A 19,130-nucleotide genomic window follows, 5' to 3' on the forward strand; every position below is an offset into this window, starting at 1 on the left:
TGTAAATACTAGAAAAAGCCTGCTCAGACTATTTCTATATGTCTGTGGTGTTCTCATCTTCTTAGTGAGCAATACTGAATAAGGTTAGTATATCTTAATTTAAAACTAGTATTCCCTCTGGGTTGTTTTTCTTTGGCTTTCACAAATTTATTTTTATTTCTTGATTTTTGTTCAAATAACCTGTAAGGTACTATTGTAGAGACAGTGCTCTGCCTTGGCAATTTTTCATGTTTTTTTGTATAAAGAGTGTGTTCAACTTGATTACGAGAACTGGAAATGGTACAGTGATGACTCACATGTACATAGGAAAGAAAGGGTTGCTGTTCTCATAAGATCCAAGTCTTGTGAAAGTGTCCAAAGCAGCTATGGATGTCCCAATCAACGAAAGATTTAGTTAAACGTTTAGGAAGATAAGCAAGCATGTGAACCATTAATTGTTTTGACTCCCTTCCCTTCTCAAGTGCTTTGGATACAAATAAACAGCATCTAGTGATTTTTAGAGTCATTGTTTATTCCGTCAGTTCTGTTTCTATGGTGCTGACTCTAATTTAGAGTGACTGCTATATATAATCTCTTGGAGGAGATAGGAGCTGATTAAATAGTGGGAAATTGATACTTCTATTTACTTTTTGCTGAGAGAGAGCGCCTTATATCTGTAATAAGGGATCTGAGGTAAGAGGTTGGAAGTATTAAGTTTAGCAGTGACCCCCACATAGTCATTTAGTGGCTGTAGCCACTGACAAATAATAAGCCTCTAGCCAAATGTTACCTTGGGTGCTTTTGGCTTTTTTTCTGGTTACCTAAGCACCATACTGAATATTGCCAGACATGCCTGGTTGATGTATGTGATTGATCTGTATCTCTTTATTCTTTACAATACCTTGAAGACTTTCTTATATTTAAAGTGTCCTAGCTCTTCTTGTCATATCAACTTCGTTCATTACTAATGCCAGTACTACTACAGGCCAAGTCTTTAGGTAATCCGTTCTGTCTCAGTGGACCATGGTATACCTGAAAGTATGGAAAAATGCTCACAAAATAATTTGATGTGCAGTTGTTCTTACAGATGTTTGTCTGATCTCAGCTTCAGGTATGTTGCTTGTTTTGGTGGTGTTTTACTCAGTCTGGCTAGATTAAAATCACATATTTGTTCATGTTTGTAAGGCAATACTGCTACATCAGTCATTCTGATTAACCATTTCTGGTTATACAAATAATGTACTGGTACTTAAAATTCTCTTAGAATCTCAATCAAACCATGTGTGTTTTTGGGTAGTCCTCTTGCAGAAGAAAAGTTCCAAAATGGCATTAGATTTTCCAGCTTGAATTGGTAATGACAAATCAGAGTACCTCAGGGCAAGGGTGCTGCTGATGGTAGTTTAGCAAAAGGAATTACTCTTGAAATCCTTCATTAGCTGTGGTAGTGTTTTGCTGGAAGACAGTGTTGCCCCGAGGAGGCTCATGTGCCTGGAGAAGAGAATGCTTAGGGTGGAATCTTATCACAGAATTTGAGAAGAGTGGCTATAAAGAGGATGAATCCTCTCTCTTCACAAGGAGCCATGTGGAAAAAAGCAAGGGGCAATGGGTACAAATTGCACTATGAGAAGTTTCATCTCAATATATGAACATTTTATACAGTTAGAATCATTCACTGGAACCACCTCCCCAGAAATGATGTAGAGTCCTCCTCACTGGAGGTTTTAAAGATGCAATTGAACAAAGTGCTAAATAGTCTTATCTAGGTTTCCTTTCCCATGTGGGGTTGGACCAGATGATCTCTTGATGTTCTTTCTGACCTGGGATGCTCAATGGTTCTGAGATTGGTTCTTTGAATTGCTCTGGGACCTTGCATTCTCATGAGAGTTTATCTCTCTTCCCCTCCTCTCTATCCTGCACCTTTCTAGGAAGGGGCTGCCTCAACACAGATCAGCATTACTGCAGTTCCTACCCATTAAGCCAGTGTGCAACTCATGGCCAGCCCAGGAGGACTGTAGTCAGTCTATTGCTTTTTCTTGGTCAAAGTGGTCCTCCCTGCAAACTCTTGAATCAGTACTCTAGCCTGACTGGTACTGACAGTGGGTTTGAGCCATTCCCCAGTCATTTCACTTCATTTCCTAGCCATAACTTTCTTTGAAATTATGAGTTTTTAATAAATGAAGCTGTAAAGGACAAAGTGAAGAAAAGCAGAAATAAAATTCAGAACAAAAACAAGGAGCACAATCCAGATTCTAACATCTACAAATTGATTTGGTTTCTTTCCCACTTGATGTGGAGATCAGTTTCAATTCTTCATTTTAATTACCGGGCTTTGTACATCTGTTTAGAATACTAACACTATGTTGTGAACTAGTGGCAATGCTAGAAAACTTTTTAAAAAGTTAAAAAGGCTTCTCATTCTACTAGAAGCTGTGTGGTCTGGCTCTGCTCCAATACAAGTCTTGTTACTTGTCCTGAGACACACAGTTAGAAACACGTTTGTCTTCATCACTTGAAATATAGTTCACTAATTAGTTGACGTCAGTTTTGGTTTGGCAATTTGGCAGTGAGAAATAGCTTTTCAAAGCATGAGAGGAAGCTTAGCTGCTCCCTTCAGGTACCAAACCAGAGTTATCTAGGCTTTGCTGATTAAAGGAAACCATCCATATGCTGAATCTTTTTACATGCAGTTAATTACAGCCGTATGAAAAGAAATCTTACATCATCCCTCACAGATACACTATCCAGTACTGCAGGCTGAGCAGACCCAGGAATGTATTTTAATTGTTAATGGAAGGTTTAGTACGCCTTACAAGCTGGAAATGCCAGGAAATAATTGGTATCTCAGTTCATGGGAGTGTTTATCATGTAGATGGCCCTCACACAAACTCTAAACAGTCTGAACACTAATGCAGGAAAGACCAATTTACATCAGTACTTAATGTTAGTCTATACTTAGCTCTTTCTTGTGTTTCCCATGAGTGCAATTCACAGTGAGAGCAGCAGGAATGAGTACTGCTGATGGAAAGACACTGGAAATACTATCTTTAAATTTGGTATCAGAATATCAAAATTTGTAGAAAATCTTAAATGATGGAAACCTCTAGAGCACTTTATCTCTACCTGGACTCTTTGCTTCAGTGTATATCATGAGCTGCATGTTGTAGGTTTGCAGTAGCCACCTTTAGGTTTGGGCCATGGTGAAAAGGCTGCAGTCTCTGCTGTAAGCAGGTGTGTTCCTCTTGGTGCAGAAGTCCACATGGCAACTGACACCAAGGAGGGATGTCTGAACTTGCTTTCCAAGAGAGGGAATGAAAGCTGGAAAGCAGGGCTTAGAGGACATAAGGAGAAAAAAATCATAGGAACATTCTGGAAGGACATCCTTGGTAATTCATTGCAAGTTGCCCCAGGATGCAGCTACAGAGAGAATGACACATTGCAGAATTGGAAAGTAAGTTGAGGTTGTTGTCCACACTTGATTATGAATAACAGTTTTATCACTGCTAGGATTGCTTTCAGTTCCAAACATATGCTACTTCAGCAAGACTTGTCATCTGTCTTCACTGAGCTGCAGGATGGTTGAGATTAGAGGGGACCTCTAGAGGTTTTGGAAGGGAAAAGTGCTAGGGTGAGATGATTTGTATGTTCTTTTTCTTTCCTTTTTGAAGAAGAATGTGATTAAAAACTAGTATCTTTGGGTTCTTCACTGTGCAACTTGTCTAGGCTTACAGAAATCAAGCTTTTTCTTTTTTTATGAAACAGTGGCTCTACATACAGCAAGGCCAAATAACTAGCTTTCTTACCAAATCAGTTGTCACAAAATTATTTTTTAAAGTATGGATTGTTTGCTCACATTGTCCTTTAATGAAAGAGTCAGTAGCATCATCTCACAGCTTTGTGCATGGCATGGTTACAGGGGTTGAACACCTGTGTCTTCAAGAGCAGCTGTAAAACCGGGGGATACTGAGATCACTCTTGGTTGAATCTGTCAGCTCTCAGCATTGTCTTGCTGCCTCTTGATCCTAAGACTCTTGATTCTCTTAACTGAGAACTTAGTTTGGCAACCACTGTCTTCAGTTTTACCTCTCTTACAACTGTTTCATTGCATCTTGCAGTGTTGCTTCAGTCCTCTTCAAGTTTTTCCTCCCATTCCCAAAGTCATGACCTTTGTGGTATAGCTGCTGTGAGTCAGTTGCATAGCTAGAAAACAAAAATCCTGTGGCATGTGCATAACTGCAGTGGCCATGCCTTCAGGAATGGGAAGCGATATGCTCCAGAGTTTGTTTACTGCAGATTTGATGATCCACAGAGAATCAGGAAATAAGGCTTTTTATAGTACTGCATATAGCAGTTCCTATGTTCTATTTTTCCTGCAAGTAGCAGTGGTGCTGGGCTCCTCTCAGACAGGTCATGGGTCCCAGCAAGACCTGTGTGGAGCTGGGGACAGCTGCCACACTTGCGAGGTCTGAGCATTAGCAATTTATAGCCTGTCACTGCTATTATCAAGTAGCCGGTCCAGTTTCATTGCTGCCATCTACTGAAACTTGAGTTTTCCACCTCACTGAGCAGACTAGTGGGAAGCACAGATTTGCAGATGAGGTCTGAAATGCCACGGTATCACTAAAAATAATAACAAAAAAATCTCGCCTCTCCCTCTCCCTGCCTGCTTAAATGTGGACTTCCAAAATGTGCATATGTTTATTTTGTTTCTTAAAGATCAGCTTCTTGTGCAGCTTTAGTGGTCCTAACTAATACTTTTTCTGTAGCTATTAATTCTTTCCCTGCTGATGTATTTGAAATATGTCTTGATACAGCTCTTTCTGGTACCTCCTGTTTTCTGAGTAGTAATGCATGAATGTATTTAGCTTTTTTGAGTTGTCTTTAGTACAAAACCAGATGTTCTTTCTTTGTGATATGAAAATTTCTGTATATGTTTCAGAAAAGCCTTATTATTTAAAATTTGGGGGGGAAGAGTGGTCTTATTTGCTAAATTTAATTTGAAAACTGTTTATTACAAAAAAAAAGAGCCTTCTTTTCTAGTGCTGATTAAATGCTTTAGAAATGTCAGAGTTTATTACATGCTTGGGCAGAAGGCAAAGCATATTTGTTCCTATAACTAATATTGAAAATATTCATAGAATAAAAGAACCCCACAGTCTACTTTGATATGTTATATATAGGACTGAGTGGGCACCAATGAAATATGAGAATTTTTACAGTGGTCTTAATGACCAACTCTTTTTATTCTTCTAAGGCTTGTATAATTTTACACTTGTTTTAAAAAATGTCTTTTCCCCTTCCCCCCTTAAAGGTAGAGACCTGTGGGTTCTTGTTCTGGGAAGGTTTCCAACCCATCATAAGATTGGCATTCCAGAGTTCAAGTATGTTGCTAATATGCATGGGGATGAGGTACGTTTCAATTTTTGCAATGTCATTTATACCAAATACACTTACCAGAGGTTTAGAGTGAGCTTCTCTCGAGCATGTGCTTCTTATTATTGAGGTATGTCATAACTCAAGGAAGACAAAATATGTGTGTATTTATTGAGGAATTTTCAAAATAAAGTTCCCTTGTTTTGGTGGAAGGGCCTTAGGAGGCCTTGCATCATAGCGAAGAGTCCAACAATCCTACACTCAAGACCTCTCTTAAGTAGAGAGCTTTGTCTTCTCCAAGTGAGTAAACCCAGAGGCTTTAAGTTTCCCAGCAGTGAGTCAGATGCAGTAGTTTGCTTGTACATTGTTATTGCCTAGGCATGAAATATGACGGATAGAACTCTTCAAATACATCCTAAGATTAAATAATAATTGCTGTAAAGCATCAAATTATTTATTTTAGGAAGAAAATTTATCTTAAGCTAGGACCTTATCTTAAGCTAGGAACAGATAGATACACCTGAGATAACACAGAGTACAAAAGAAAAAGCAATGCCAGAACAATAGACTTGCTCTGGGAAGAATGTCCACTTATTAAAGATCAAGGAGAAATTATGATTATGAGCCTACCTGCTGCAGTACTTGAATCTGAATCAGAAAGAATCAAAGCTTCACTGTCCCCTATAGTACTTCTTTGCTTTGTATTTCTTTCATTCTTTTGATTTTACCTGATTATATTAGTCAACTTCAGGATAAGTTTTTATGCAGTCTTCCATGTGAAAGTTAAATAATTAAGCAGGAGTAGCAAAGTATATACGTATATGTATATATGCTAGGCTGTGAATTCCCCAAACTAAGAAAGATAGATATAGTAGACAGTGTATCCTGTGCAAAGGGTAACATGTCACAAGTTATTGCTGTGTGTGAGCACTTGGATGCCTACAGGCACTTATGACATTATGTGCCAAGAATTTTCCCCAAGTTAGACTAGTTTCACCTTGTTCAACACTGGCCTTGCTCAAAGTGCTGCTGGGAGTTTGACTGCTTGGGAATTTAACTCTGTCTGGGAGGAAGCTGATTCATGGTGTCAGATGGGTACATTTGTTGGGTGCCCAAGATAGGGTTTGCAGCTCCTGGAACCTGGCATGCATCACCAAGGCATCTAGGAACTGCGGCTCCATACTGCAGTCCCTGCAGACTGCTGAAGGGGATTGCAAACCTGTGACTGCAAATCACCCAGCTTTGATGGGGAGGAGGTGGAGGGCAGGATATGTTGTCATCTGGAATGGGCTAGCTTGCAAATCCAATACTGCTGGACTGCAAAAGGCCACACATACTGAAGTCTCCACAAGGAAGTACCCCTGTCATTATCGCTGCCCAGCTGGATACACATAAGGAGCTTTGACCATAGAAGCACACATTGTTTGCACATCCCCAGGGCTGGGAGTTGCTGGGGATTGACAACTCGTATCATTGCCTAGGATCTATGTTTTTTATTGACTTCAGGAGGAAATGAGGCAAGATTTTCTTTCAAAGTCAGAGCAGGGTTGATCCTTGAGCTGCCTGGCTAAGGTGTCCAACATTCCAGTTGTTTGTCAGACCAAGCTTACACCTAGGGAACATTCCAGAAATAAAGCTATTCCTCCGTTTCAGGCCCTCATGATGATTTTTGCTGTATGCAGTTTTTTGGTACATACAGGTAACACACAGTTAGTGTTTGGGTTTTTTTGTTTGTTTTTTTTTTTTTTAATCTGATCATAAATGTATTTCAGATGGCAGGAAATTAATTTCTCATATAGACGAGCATTGGAGAACTTAATATTTTTTCCCCCATAATCTAAGATTTTGCTGGACTAGTCACTGGGGATAGATTCAACTACCCCTACAATATATTAAGCAGATAAGCTTTGCACTAGTTATACGAGCTTCAACTTGCGTGACAGAGTCTTTCATAAATTGAAGTTGTGGGATTATGGCTTCATTGATCCAGTCAGGTCTTTTGTGCTTCAGTGATGTTTTCCACAAAAGATACAAAATGAGAAGTTCTGTTCTCAAGTGTTGTTTGGTGATGCTGCCCTTCTAACCTGTTATGATCACACATATGACGCTTAACTTTGACTCAGCTGGCCCACTGCTCCAAAAACATAAAAGTTGGGGTGGAACCTGAATTACATGTGTGTGGGCTGTTCACACATGCTGCTGGAAGAAAATCTAGGTTATTTGGAAAGCTGCCCAATAGGGAAGTTCTAATAAAGTAATGTTATTACACAATACCATGAGAGGAGTATTTTTTTCAGAACTGAAAAAAATTATTTTTTTAAGTAAGTTCATCTTTCTTGATACTCTTAAGACATAACCAGCCAAGATTTAAAAGATTTTCATTTGTGTTCACTGTTACCAGATAGAGTGAACTTTTGCCCCAGAGGCAACAAAAAACTTCTCCCATTCTTTATGTTGCCTATATGAAGCTGGATACCATTTTTAGCAGTACTTTTTGTTTAACCTGGGCCAAATTAAAACTGATTTAAGCTAACTTTAATCAAGATGGCAGTAATTGCACAAAATGCCTGTGAAATGTTAATAAAATCTTCAGAGGGAAGGTGAGGGAGAGGTTGCCTGATCTTCTGGGGCAACTCCCATTCTGAATTAGACAGCAGCGTCTCTTGTCCCAGTCTTGTACTCTTACTTTAAAGACCTTCTCTTTCTAAGTCACACATTCCTTCCTGGGGAAGAACTCTTCCTGCTTAACATTGACCACAACCAAATCCCCAAATACTCCTAAGTCATAAATGGAGCAAAACCATTTGGACCCTCTGTGCCAGTGAGTTAAGTCTATTCTATACAACTGAACAGATAGGATCTAATTGGAAGGCTGTTCCTGAACCATATCTATCACTGCAGGAAAACCCTTTAAGGAAAAGCACATATGAACAAGCTGTAAACTTCCTGTATGTTTCTGCTTTCCCCCTTTAATGTATTGAGTATATGGCTTTAACTTTCTGCAGCTGTAGTGTAACTGGGCCATCACAAGATAAACTCTTTCTCAGGATGGCACTGCTGCTATCAGTCCTTTTCTTTTAAAGTGTCCACTTCTGGTCACTTTATTTTCTCAGTATATAAAATAACAACAATGCAAATAATATTAAATATTACAATTGCTTATTTGTAATAAACAATTTATTTATAATAATATAAATAAAACACTAATATAAATAATATAGTAATATGGTAGTATAAAATACTATTAAAAATAGTAGTATTTTTCCTCTTTCACTGTGTGAAACTGATAAGTCTGAACTAGCCTACATGAAAGGATGTGTTTATCTCCTGCCTTATCTTGTGAAATAAGTTAAAGTAACTCTAGCCGATTTTCCATGTCGTCATAGACATTGTCATATCCACAGTAGGGTTTCCTGAAATATTAGGGCTTAAGTGAATAAGGGCTGGAGTAGATTTATTTATTTAGTGATCAATATAATGGAACCTTAAAAAAAAACTCCAAACAATGAACTAATGAGTCTTGTGTAGAATTTCTTACTCTTATTTCTAAAAAATTAATGGAAGCTGCATTTATGCTATGAAAATACCACTGTGGGGAAAAAAAGCTATTTTTTTATCATCTAATTGCACAAAAAGAATACTACATATGCTGCACAACTTGCTATAAGGATTTGTAAGTCTGTATTCCCATATTCCCAGTCCTGTGTGATATATTATTGAAGTGATATGCAGGGAAACAGTATTTGCTGTAGGAAAAACCCACTATTTATAAAAAACATGTATTGTATAGTGAACTGTTTTCCACCTAGCTTCAGTCTTAGCTCATGTGATGTGAAAAAGGTCAGAAGTACCAGAGATTTCAAAATTCAAAACAATCAAATCTCAATGCTAACACCAGACTTTGAAAAAAGCTGGATGTTGCTGAGGTCTGTTTCAGCACATTTTAACACTGCCTTGCTGCAGTTGGTTTTTTGGTTATTTTTCTTCCCACTCTTCTGAGTGGGAAAAGAAAAAGCTATCCATGTCTCAGCCAGGTAAATCCTGAAGCCAGTGGAGTATGTCCAGTTGGTAACAACTTGTGCCAGTTACTGTTCAAAAGCATTTCCTTGAGTGATAAACCAGAGAGCTGCACTTTGCTGTCCTACATGTGGTATTTCTCAGATGTCCATAGCAATTGCTGCTGTAGAAATGAAGGGATGTGTGCCAAACTATTGGCACAAGCAGTCACTTCAGTGCTGGCGTGTTTTAGCCAAGAAGGACAGCCCCAGTGGGGTGTGTCCTAGCGGTGCATGATAATTAGTGCAGTACAAGTGTTAAAAATAACATCTTGCAAGTGTGGCATTTCAGTGGGAAACCAGGCTGGCCTATGCTCATACTCTGCTCCCTTAGGTGGGGCTGTGCCTGGTATGCTGCACCTGGCCTGTGGAGCAGCCAGGGCTAGAGCGAAGAGCCAGGCAAGACTGTGTTGCCCTGAAACAGGTCCTACCTGATGGTTTGGATCTTTCTTTCAACATCGTTCAGCTTAAAAACCAGGCCATGTTTAAGGAAAGAATTTTAATAATAAAAATGGGCAGAGTCCATCCACCCATAGTCCCCTGGTATTAGGTCTCTATCCTGTGGTAACAAAACTGTTCTAAATCCAGGGCTGATGCAGTAAAGTGTTACAGCACAGGTGCAATTGGACCTAACCTTAATCTCCTAACTGGCTGCCTCTCTGGCTTCTTGAGTAATGCCTGTGGCAGCTGAGCAGGGTGCTGACACAGCCCTGCCAGCAGGCAGAGTCACAAAGTTTAAAGGGTTTGTGTACAGAAGCAGCAGTTGCGCCCTTTTCTACAGCGTTGATCTGTGCCCTGACACATGCACGCTTCTTCATTCAAGGCTTCCCCTGAGGATCGCTGAAAGCCTTTCCTGCTGACTTTCTCCCTTTGGGGCACAGGAGGAAGCTGACATCTGAAAGTGCACAGAGAAACTTGATGTCTAATTGTATCCCTAGAAGTAAGAGAAAGGGATTTCCTTTGCTTTTCTGTCACCCTTTGTGTGAAATACAATAGCACAATCAGCATCTCATCTCCCTTGGGCTACTGCAATGAAAGCTAAATGTTCATGTCCTCTCAAAGCCCCAGAACACATATATGCTGTCCCCTGCTCTTCTATCTTCATATTAAACCTGAGGCTGGTAAACGTGTCTGTCCTCGACTTTACTGTCAGCAACCTACCTTCAGTGTGTCTAGATCCTTTATTTGAAGCTCTAAAATGAAGCTCTAAGTGGCTCATAACTCTTATCCACAGACGCTCCTGACCTCTGTAGTAACAGGGTAAACCTTGACTGAGCAGCAGATGCTTTCCAAGGGCTTGATCAAAACTTGACCTTGAACTTTCCCAGAAATAAAAACTTTCCCTCAGATATTTCCAGATGTGCTTTCCCAAGCAATGCAGGGTGCTCTGGACCAAAACAAAACCACCCCTCTGTTACCACACCAAAACAGTGGTAAATAAGCATACACTTCTCTCACAGTGTAATCACCCAAGTGCCAGCACTCTTATGATAATCTGAATTGCCTAATGTCCTGAGTACAACAACAGCTATACCAGGAATCCTATAAAATAGTTTGCAAAATACTGTACATGTAAGTAAATCTGGGATTAACTTTTAATTGCGGAGAATATAATCTGTGAAAATCTGGTCATCTTTCATTCTTTGTAAACATTGTTCTTTTCTACCACATTCTTTTGTTACTTTTCTTTTTTCCCCTTTCTGCTCCTGCTTCTCTACCCTTTCTTTTTGGGGCTTATTTTGGTCAGGCACTGAAGAGAAGTACAGTAGGAGAAGAGCACTTTCCCAGGTTCTCCAGCAGTCCAGTCTTGTCTGTAGTTTAGCTGTCTCTGTGGTAGAGCTATTCTTGCTGATTCTGAGTCTGGTAACTTCATGTCTCATGCCCAGGGCTATGAGTTGGCTGATTTCTCTCCTCTCCTGTCCTCTCCTTTCTTCCCACACCCTTATAATGCTCCCAAGATGTCTATCACCCTTTTCAAGAGCTGCCTGTACAAGACAGGTTCTGTTGCATCCCTTCTTAAATTTCACAGAGTATATTTATCACACCTGCAGAGCAGTCTTCACATACTCAGGTGCTGGTTTAGATCCTGTTGTGATATACCAGGCTTTGTTCTTGGAGATAAAGTAGAGATAAGTTTTCTCTAGAACTCATCTACTTGCAAGTCTTTGTTCCCTTTCTAGACAGGGTTTAGGAACCCTAAAGCACCCTTGAGGCATGGGTCACAGTGCTGTGGAAAGTGCCCCAGGAAAGTAGGGTCCAATAAACATTAGCAGTGGTTTATGGGGTAGAATAGAATTGTCCTTAACTCTGGATTGTGTACTTGACACTATTTTGCCCAAAATCTGATAGACTAAAGGGAGATGTCAGCTTTCATGACTTACTCGAACTTATAAGAGCAAAAATACGGGTTTAGCTTCTTCTCTGCCTCTGCCTTTCCTTGATCTAAAGTCTGTATCCAAATGTCTTTCCATGTCCTTTTCTAAGGATTTATTTGGTTTCCCCAATGCGCATGCTCATGACATTAAGATAAAGCAATGTAACAGAAGTATCTATGTGGCCTCTTTGATCTTGCATTAATATTGACTTCCCATAAAAGAGGATCAACAAGAAAAAATCCTGCTCTGTGGCATCCTGGAAAACATGGCAGACTTGTCCTCCCTTTCTTCTGAAGCACCACTGCCAAGTGCTGCCACACAGCACTGGCACTCATGTGCAGGGTCACTGAGGCACCAGCACAGAGCTGGGACCCTGCAGTGGGACTGAGAAAATGCAGTGGAGTGTTCCCAAGCCCACATGATGTTTATCAGGCAGCTTTAGTTTTTGTTATAGCTATTCCTTATGCATGCAAGATTTAAGCAGTGCATCTGACACAGTCAGTTTCCCATTATACAAAAAGGTCTGGTTGATCTGGGTTTAAAACCCTTGTGAAAACCCTCCAGTGATTCCTTTAATCTATTCAGTTGCTTTAAATATATTTAGGGGAGAGCATAAAACAAAGTAGTGTGGATCAGTGTGCTTTCATATGCTTTGTATGTCTGTGCAGTCCATAAGAAAAACCTGGAAGTTCAAGGTGGTAGATCTTTATTTATTTATTTATTTTCTTCTTCTTCCATATCAGACTTAAAATAAAATCTGTGCTTCTTTACACAGACTGTTGGGAGAGAAATCCTGCTCCATTTGATAGATTTCCTGGTGACCAGCTATGGACATAACCCAGTTATTACCCGGTTACTCAATAATACCCGGATTCATATCATGCCAACGATGAATCCTGATGGATTTGAAGCTACAAAAGTGCCTGATTGTTATTACACACGAGGAAGGTAAGAGTGGCTTAGGAGGCTGGGAGAGGTAAAATAAATGGGTGGGGAGTAATAATCGCAGCTAGCCAGAAGACTTAATCACACTTGGTGGAGAGCAGTCTACAGGATGTGCTAGGGCTAATTTTTGTCTGTGCCCTTCTGAAGACGCATTGTTATGGCACAGAGTTTCTGGAAGACTGAGTCAGACTGGTGTTTATATGTGGTGTGGCCAGAAAAAATTGGTCAGAATAGTGTAATGACTTCACCTTTTAGGCAGGAGACCCAGATTGCAAATACAAGCACAATTCCCTATTTTGTACCACCTTTAGAGTGGTACAAGAAAAGAAGGAAAATTCCACCCACAGGCATCTATTTCAATTGGAGAATTCTGTAACCCTTCTTAATGAGAAAAGGTGTGTCTAAGCTTGTTGAATGGTCTTTAGCAATGTGTTTAAAAATCATGTTGAATGTGGATTTAGTAAGGAGGAGTTACACAAGCAAAGCTGGCTATAATAGGTTCTTTGCTAATAGTGATGGTAGGAAAAAAAAAACTACACAAAAGAAAATATAACTTGGCATTGCATCCTGTGCTACTTTTGCATTCTTTATTGTGACTATTGCAGAGACCAAAAAGGGGATGAAAAGCTTAACAAGCTAGAAGAGGGAAAGAGACAGTGAGAGAATGGGAAGAAACACTCAAAGAACAGATTTGGAATGTGCAGAAAAAGCAAATCCATGAGCTAGAAGTTCTCTTGCACCACTGGCCTTAGCAACATCAGAAACAAGTGAAAGAAAGTTTAGGTACTTTAAGTGACCAGTGTAGGCCATCCTTTTTATTAAGAAAAAATGTATTCCTCAGCAAATAGATGGGACTTGTATGGAGGCACTGTCAAATAGAGGGGAGTTTAACAGACTGAGCTCAAAAATTAACACAGTCAACGGTGAATACCCTCTTCGTTCCCATACTGACCTATCTGAGAGAACAAGCAAGAAAGCATTCGAACAGGCTGGGCATTAAGGTTCAGGGAGAATAAAATGCATCCTGTGTTTGACTCAATTGTTTTGAGGGTGAGATCAGCCCAAAGGATACAGCCATTCAGTAATTACATTGGTTCTATAAAAGCAGGAAAAACACATACAGGAAGAGGACAAAGTCCTTCTGATCTGGCTCTAGTTTTTCTAATTCACTTATGAGTAGGTGTGCATCCTATGTGCAAGTTAAATATTCTGTTTCCACTTAGAATTGTTTTATTGTGGCCTATGAAAATTCCAGTGCTGCCAGAAAGCAAACTGAAGTCCATCACCCTAATGCTTGAGAAATAAAAAATGGACATCTTCCCTATTCTCTGAAGATACTAGCACACCACAGATCTGGAGTAATGGGAGGCTGGTGATGTGGAAGCATCCACAGGCAAAACAGTAATGGGAATGTCTTCTCTCTTTCTAAGGTACAACAGGAATGGAGAAGATCTGAACAGAAATTTTCCTGATGCATTTGAAAATAACAGCGCCAGCATTCAGCCAGAGACTCGAGCAGTAATGGACTGGATAAAAAATGAAACATTTGTTCTCTCAGCAAACTTGCATGGGGGTGCCCTGGTTGCCAGTTACACCTTTGATAATGGTAACCCAGGTAAGCTGGTGAAAAACTGTTCTCCCACAACAGACTGAGTTTAGGAATGTTGGCTGTACCAAAGCAAAATTTGTAAGGGTTCCTGCAAAGTTCTTCTAGCTTTTCAGCTGGGATGGGCAGAATTTGATAAACCCCATCAAAATTCACTGCCTAATATGGCCTTTTGGGAGATGTTTATCCTGCATGTAAGCCAACACTGTGTGTTTTACCAGTAATGAGAGTTGCACAATGGCTGTCTTCACTCTGCAGTTACTGGCTCTTTGAAAGGCTATAGCAGATCTCCAGATGATGATGTCTTTATTCACCTGGCAAGAACCTATTCTTCCAACCATGCCAGCATGTACAAAGGGACAGGGTGTGACAACAGGCAATCCTTCCCAGAAGGCATTACCAATGGGTACTCTTGGTACCAGCTGGAAGGTAAGAATGTCATTGATATTTCATTCAGCTGCTCCTGGTAAGATGTTTTCTCACTTTCTCCTGCCATCTCTGATGATGAAAGGGCAGTCATTTTAGTCAGAGTAGAGGGCTGATGAGGGAAGCAAGTCAACTCATTCATGCAGATTCTGTGAGCAGGACCTGGGTGTTTTCAGACTCTTCCAGCCAGCAATTACACAAGTGAATGAGGCAGTTGCTGCTGTTTGCCTGCTTCTGTCCCCTTGCTTAAGGCATGCAGTAGCTGTATACTTACATACATGTGCACACACTGCTTGGCATCAAGATCTTCTCCTTTCAGAAAGAAAACTAATCTTCTATTCATATGTCATCCATTTTTTAATGTTTAATGACTGAAATAAAAGTTTTCATTATTGTTTATGTGTAGTCAAATAGAATATGGGGCTTGTGCACTGTGTGCATTGTTTTCATTGTATTAAAAGATTTAAAAGGGTCTTGGAATGGCTTTGGCAGCGGCAAATCCTATGCCAGCCTATCTGTCCCTTTTTAGTTGGGAAAGCTTGAATGAATTGAAGTCAAAGATCCACCCTTTCTCATCAATCATCGTCATTTCCAAAATGAAGTATGCTTCAGAAAACAACACTCTGTGAGTAACTAGAGTAAATAATTAAGTTGGTTTTTCACAGGAGGCAGTAAATACAAGTGTGGCATTGAGGAATAATTTATCTGAATTACTTTTCTTACAAGTATGATGCAAGTACCAACATTTTAACTCTCCTATTATTTGTCTTTTAGTTTGACCTTAGTGTTTCTTTGCAGCTGAAAAGTCTTTTATTTCACTTTTAAGGTGGAATGCAAGATTACAACTACGTCTGGGGACAGTGTTTTGAAATTACACTAGAGCTGTCGTGCTGTAAATATCCTCCAGAAGACCAGCTGGAAAAGTTCTGGAGAGACAACAAAGTTGCTCTGATCGAATATATCAAACAAGTACACCTAGGTGGGTATGCGAATGGGGGCAGAGTGAAAACTGAGGCCAGCTTAGAGGGAACTCCTCAGCAGCCTGGGTCAGTGTCACAGCTCACAGGGGAGAGATTTGGTGTCAAGTTGGGAGCTTCTGAACAAGAAGTGCTACAAAGCCAGGAATGGGTAAGGCAGGAGAACTTAGAAGTGTGTCAGGCCAGGGGCTACTACAGGTGTGCAAGGGGCTTAAAATGTGCTGGGGCAGGAGCAAGGGACAGGCCTTGGGGGCTGTCTGACCATGCACTCCCCCCTCCCCTCATTCTCCTGAGCAGCCTTGGGATAATCATTTATTTCAAAGGTCTCTCAGTGTATGTGTGCCTCAGCACTAGTGTCATGGGTCTCTGCTGCTTAGATTTTGTAAATTTGAAAGGCTTCTCTAGGTGTGATCTAACTTCACATTTGGAAAAGAACTGCTGCTTAGTGAAGCTATGGTGCTTTTCAATGAGTCAAAGGGTTTGCACAAACCTGTTGCTTATCTTGCATTTTGTTGCCCTAACTGCTATTTTTAATATCGGCTTAATGGCTGTGCTGCCTTGAAGGTGGTGTGTGGGAATTAAGGGAAACTACTTCATAAGCAGACATTGTTCGTATTCTGCCTTTGGGAAGTACTAGACAAGAGGCTGACTTATTTTAAATTGCAAAAAAAGAAGGGGGGGGGGGCATGGGTGTGTTTGTGTGCAAAAATTGCCAAACCTGTACTCAAGACTGAAGCCCTTCAGTAAAGGACATACAGTAAATGTGTACGATACCTTCAGCAAATGAGACTTGGAAGAGGAGATTACAATACTGCTTTCTAACTTAACATGAGGGTAAACTATTAACATCAACCAAGGATTTTCTGGTTTAATTCCCTTGAGCAAGGCCTAAGTCACTAGTGATAATATTAGATGTGCTGAAATGTGGTGAAATAGCCTTTGAGTGCATCCAGCAACAGAACAGTCTGCCTTTCTCAAAGAAGGAGGCTCACCAGTTACAGTTCATTATCTTTCCCTCCTCTCCCTTTTTCATAGGTATCAAAGGCCAAGTTACTGATAAGAATGGGAATCCTATTCCCAATGCCATCGTGGAAGCCAAAGGAAGGCCACATGTCTGCCCCTACAGAACAAATGAACAAGGGGAATACTTTCTTCTCCTTTTGCCTGGGACATATGTGATCAATGTGAGTATGCAGCCTTACTGAAGTATTGTTTCTAATTGCACTGAGTCCCTGAGCACAGTGAGACTGCAGCCTTAGAGGTGGGTGAGCTGAACTGCTCAAGTCATAGATAGGAGGTGTAAAGGCTCTTTAGCAGACTTTAAAAAACTATGTATTTAAATATTAGTCAGCAGAAAGGAATTTTTTTTATACAGTCCTCAATGTCCAGAGATAAGCACTACTTGGACCTTGATGGTGGAGCCAGCTGAGATGAGTGTGTGGAGCACGGCAACAGGAGCTTGAAGTGTTTGAAACAAACCACAGAGCTCTTGCGGGGTGAGAGTGTGGAGCCTGGGATCCACAGCACAGGCTGACACCACCACGGGTGACTGTTATTTCCTTGTGCCAAAATAGTTTCTCTGTGGAAGTCCAAAGAACATCCATGCACTGTGAGCTCTGCCTGCTGCTTGCCTTGTACGTTTAAAGTATAAACAGTAATTGTTTCACAGTTGAACTCAATGTTTCAAACCAAGAACTCTTATGTTTGCTCCTAGGCTACTGTACCAGGATTTAAATCCATGCTGAAGACAGTGGAAATACCTGACAACACTGGAAACTTCAGTGCTTTGAAACGGGATTTCTCTTTCCCGGAGATCTCAGATAAGATCACATCAAGAGTTGCTTCATGTCCCAAAACTCCCCTCTACCAAGAGCTCACACGGGCTTCAGCTGCAGTAAAACCAACAGTACATATCTTGGTTTTAATGACCATTATACTTGTAATTTTCAAATAAAGTCAGGAATGACAAAGGCAAAATCTTCCTGCACAAATGTGGCTTTTCAGAGAAGGAATTGTATATACAAAAGAATGTATGTTTTTATAAACCAAATTCTCAGATTCACAATCATGTTTACTGTATTTTGTAAAATACTGGCTTGACAATTGAATGTTTTACTTTAGTTATAGTAGACATATTTTTAATAGTAACAGACTATCATATTATTCTATGTAAATATCTTACTCTGAAGAAATTTTATATACCCTATGGAGAGAACCGTAGAATTTTGATGCAGAAAGTACAAATACATTTTGAAGACTTTTCCCAAATTCAAAAACATCGGGAATTGTATTACAATGTTTCATGCAAGCTCAGGCTCCTCACTGAGCCAACAGCTCAGGTGCCACACAACTGTAAGTCATCAGCTCAATACTAATTTCTCATAATAAAGCCACTGCTGTAAATGAAAAATGGCATTTTTATATATGCTCTTTCTTACCTGGATAGATGAGATGGCTCAGGGCTCAACTGAGGTAAAAACCAGTAACACAGATATGTTTTAAGACAAGAAGATGAAAACCAAATGTGAGTATCTACCAAAGGGCCATGCTGTGGAAGCTGGATGATAACCCACACCAACAGGGAAAAGGGAGGAATTTGTGGCTCTGAAACCAGTGGCAGAGCTGCTGAAAGCAATGTGGAAAGAGTCACTGACAGCTTTACATCTTGTCCATTTTCCATTTTTAACTGAATTTATTGTGGCACAGAACCACATACAATTCAGAATTCTTTGAATAGTTTTAGCAATGGCTTTATACTGTTTCAACAGCTTCACAGCCCTGCTACTCCACTGTTGGGACTGTTTAACACCCATGCCAGGAGCTGGCAGGCACATCAGCAAGGCACCAGCCAGCTCCAGTTACAGAGGGTGCTTTCAGTGTTCCCCTGGCTAGGTTGTACTGCAGGCAGGATTAGCAGATTCCTTTTGCCTGGCCAGTTGCAAGTCATTTTCAGAGCCCTTTGAAGCTGCCCAATGAACAGAAAATTTATCAAGAAAAGCCAGTTAGTACCATCTCCTGTGTTTACTTTAAAGCTTTATCTGCCAGTAATTTTCTTAAGCAATTTCAAATGTAAACCAGCAAAGATTATCTTTGGAAACATCAATCTTTTCCTGTATACAGTAAATAAAAAAATGCAGGAATTCAGTTAATCCTTTCCTGAGGCATTGCTGCCTGTCACACCAAGCCCTACCAGCTGGGCTATGGAGCTTGGGCAGCCATTTGTCTGCCAGATGGCCACATTCAGTGTGCAAATCCACTTCAGAACTTGAAACAGCAATGCCAATACCAATGAGGGCTGTGTGTGCAAGAGACTGGTTTTTTGAATGTCTTCCTCATAACCATTTGCATTTTCTACCTTTTCTCACCTTTTTTCTGATCTGCTGTGGGTTGTTTACCA

General features: G+C 40.3%; 1 protein-coding gene across 2 annotated transcripts in view; it reads left to right on the forward strand.

The window, feature by feature from the left end:
- The window catches only part of CPM (carboxypeptidase M), a 28,379-nt gene extending 10,231 nt beyond the window's left edge, over positions 1 to 18,148 (forward strand). The window contains exons 3-9 of one of the 2 annotated variants that reach the window (XM_053979016.1): positions 5,288 to 5,385; positions 12,555 to 12,727; positions 14,155 to 14,339; positions 14,589 to 14,759; positions 15,583 to 15,735; positions 16,769 to 16,917; positions 17,448 to 18,148. In XM_053979016.1, coding sequence (XP_053834991.1) covers positions 5,288 to 5,385; positions 12,555 to 12,727; positions 14,155 to 14,339; positions 14,589 to 14,759; positions 15,583 to 15,735; positions 16,769 to 16,917; positions 17,448 to 17,687 — 1,169 coding nt within the window. In that variant the 3' untranslated portion in view covers positions 17,688 to 18,148. The remainder of the gene's footprint in view (positions 1 to 5,287; positions 5,386 to 12,554; positions 12,728 to 14,154; positions 14,340 to 14,588; positions 14,760 to 15,582; positions 15,736 to 16,768; positions 16,918 to 17,447) is intronic. The other variant, XM_053979017.1, reaches the window with a different exon arrangement.
- The last annotated feature ends 982 nt before the right edge of the window (positions 18,149 to 19,130 follow it).

The sequence above is a fragment of the Vidua macroura genome, chromosome 5 (assembly GCF_024509145.1).
Source record: "Vidua macroura isolate BioBank_ID:100142 chromosome 5, ASM2450914v1, whole genome shotgun sequence".
NCBI classification, from domain to species: Eukaryota; Metazoa; Chordata; class Aves; order Passeriformes; family Viduidae; genus Vidua; species Vidua macroura.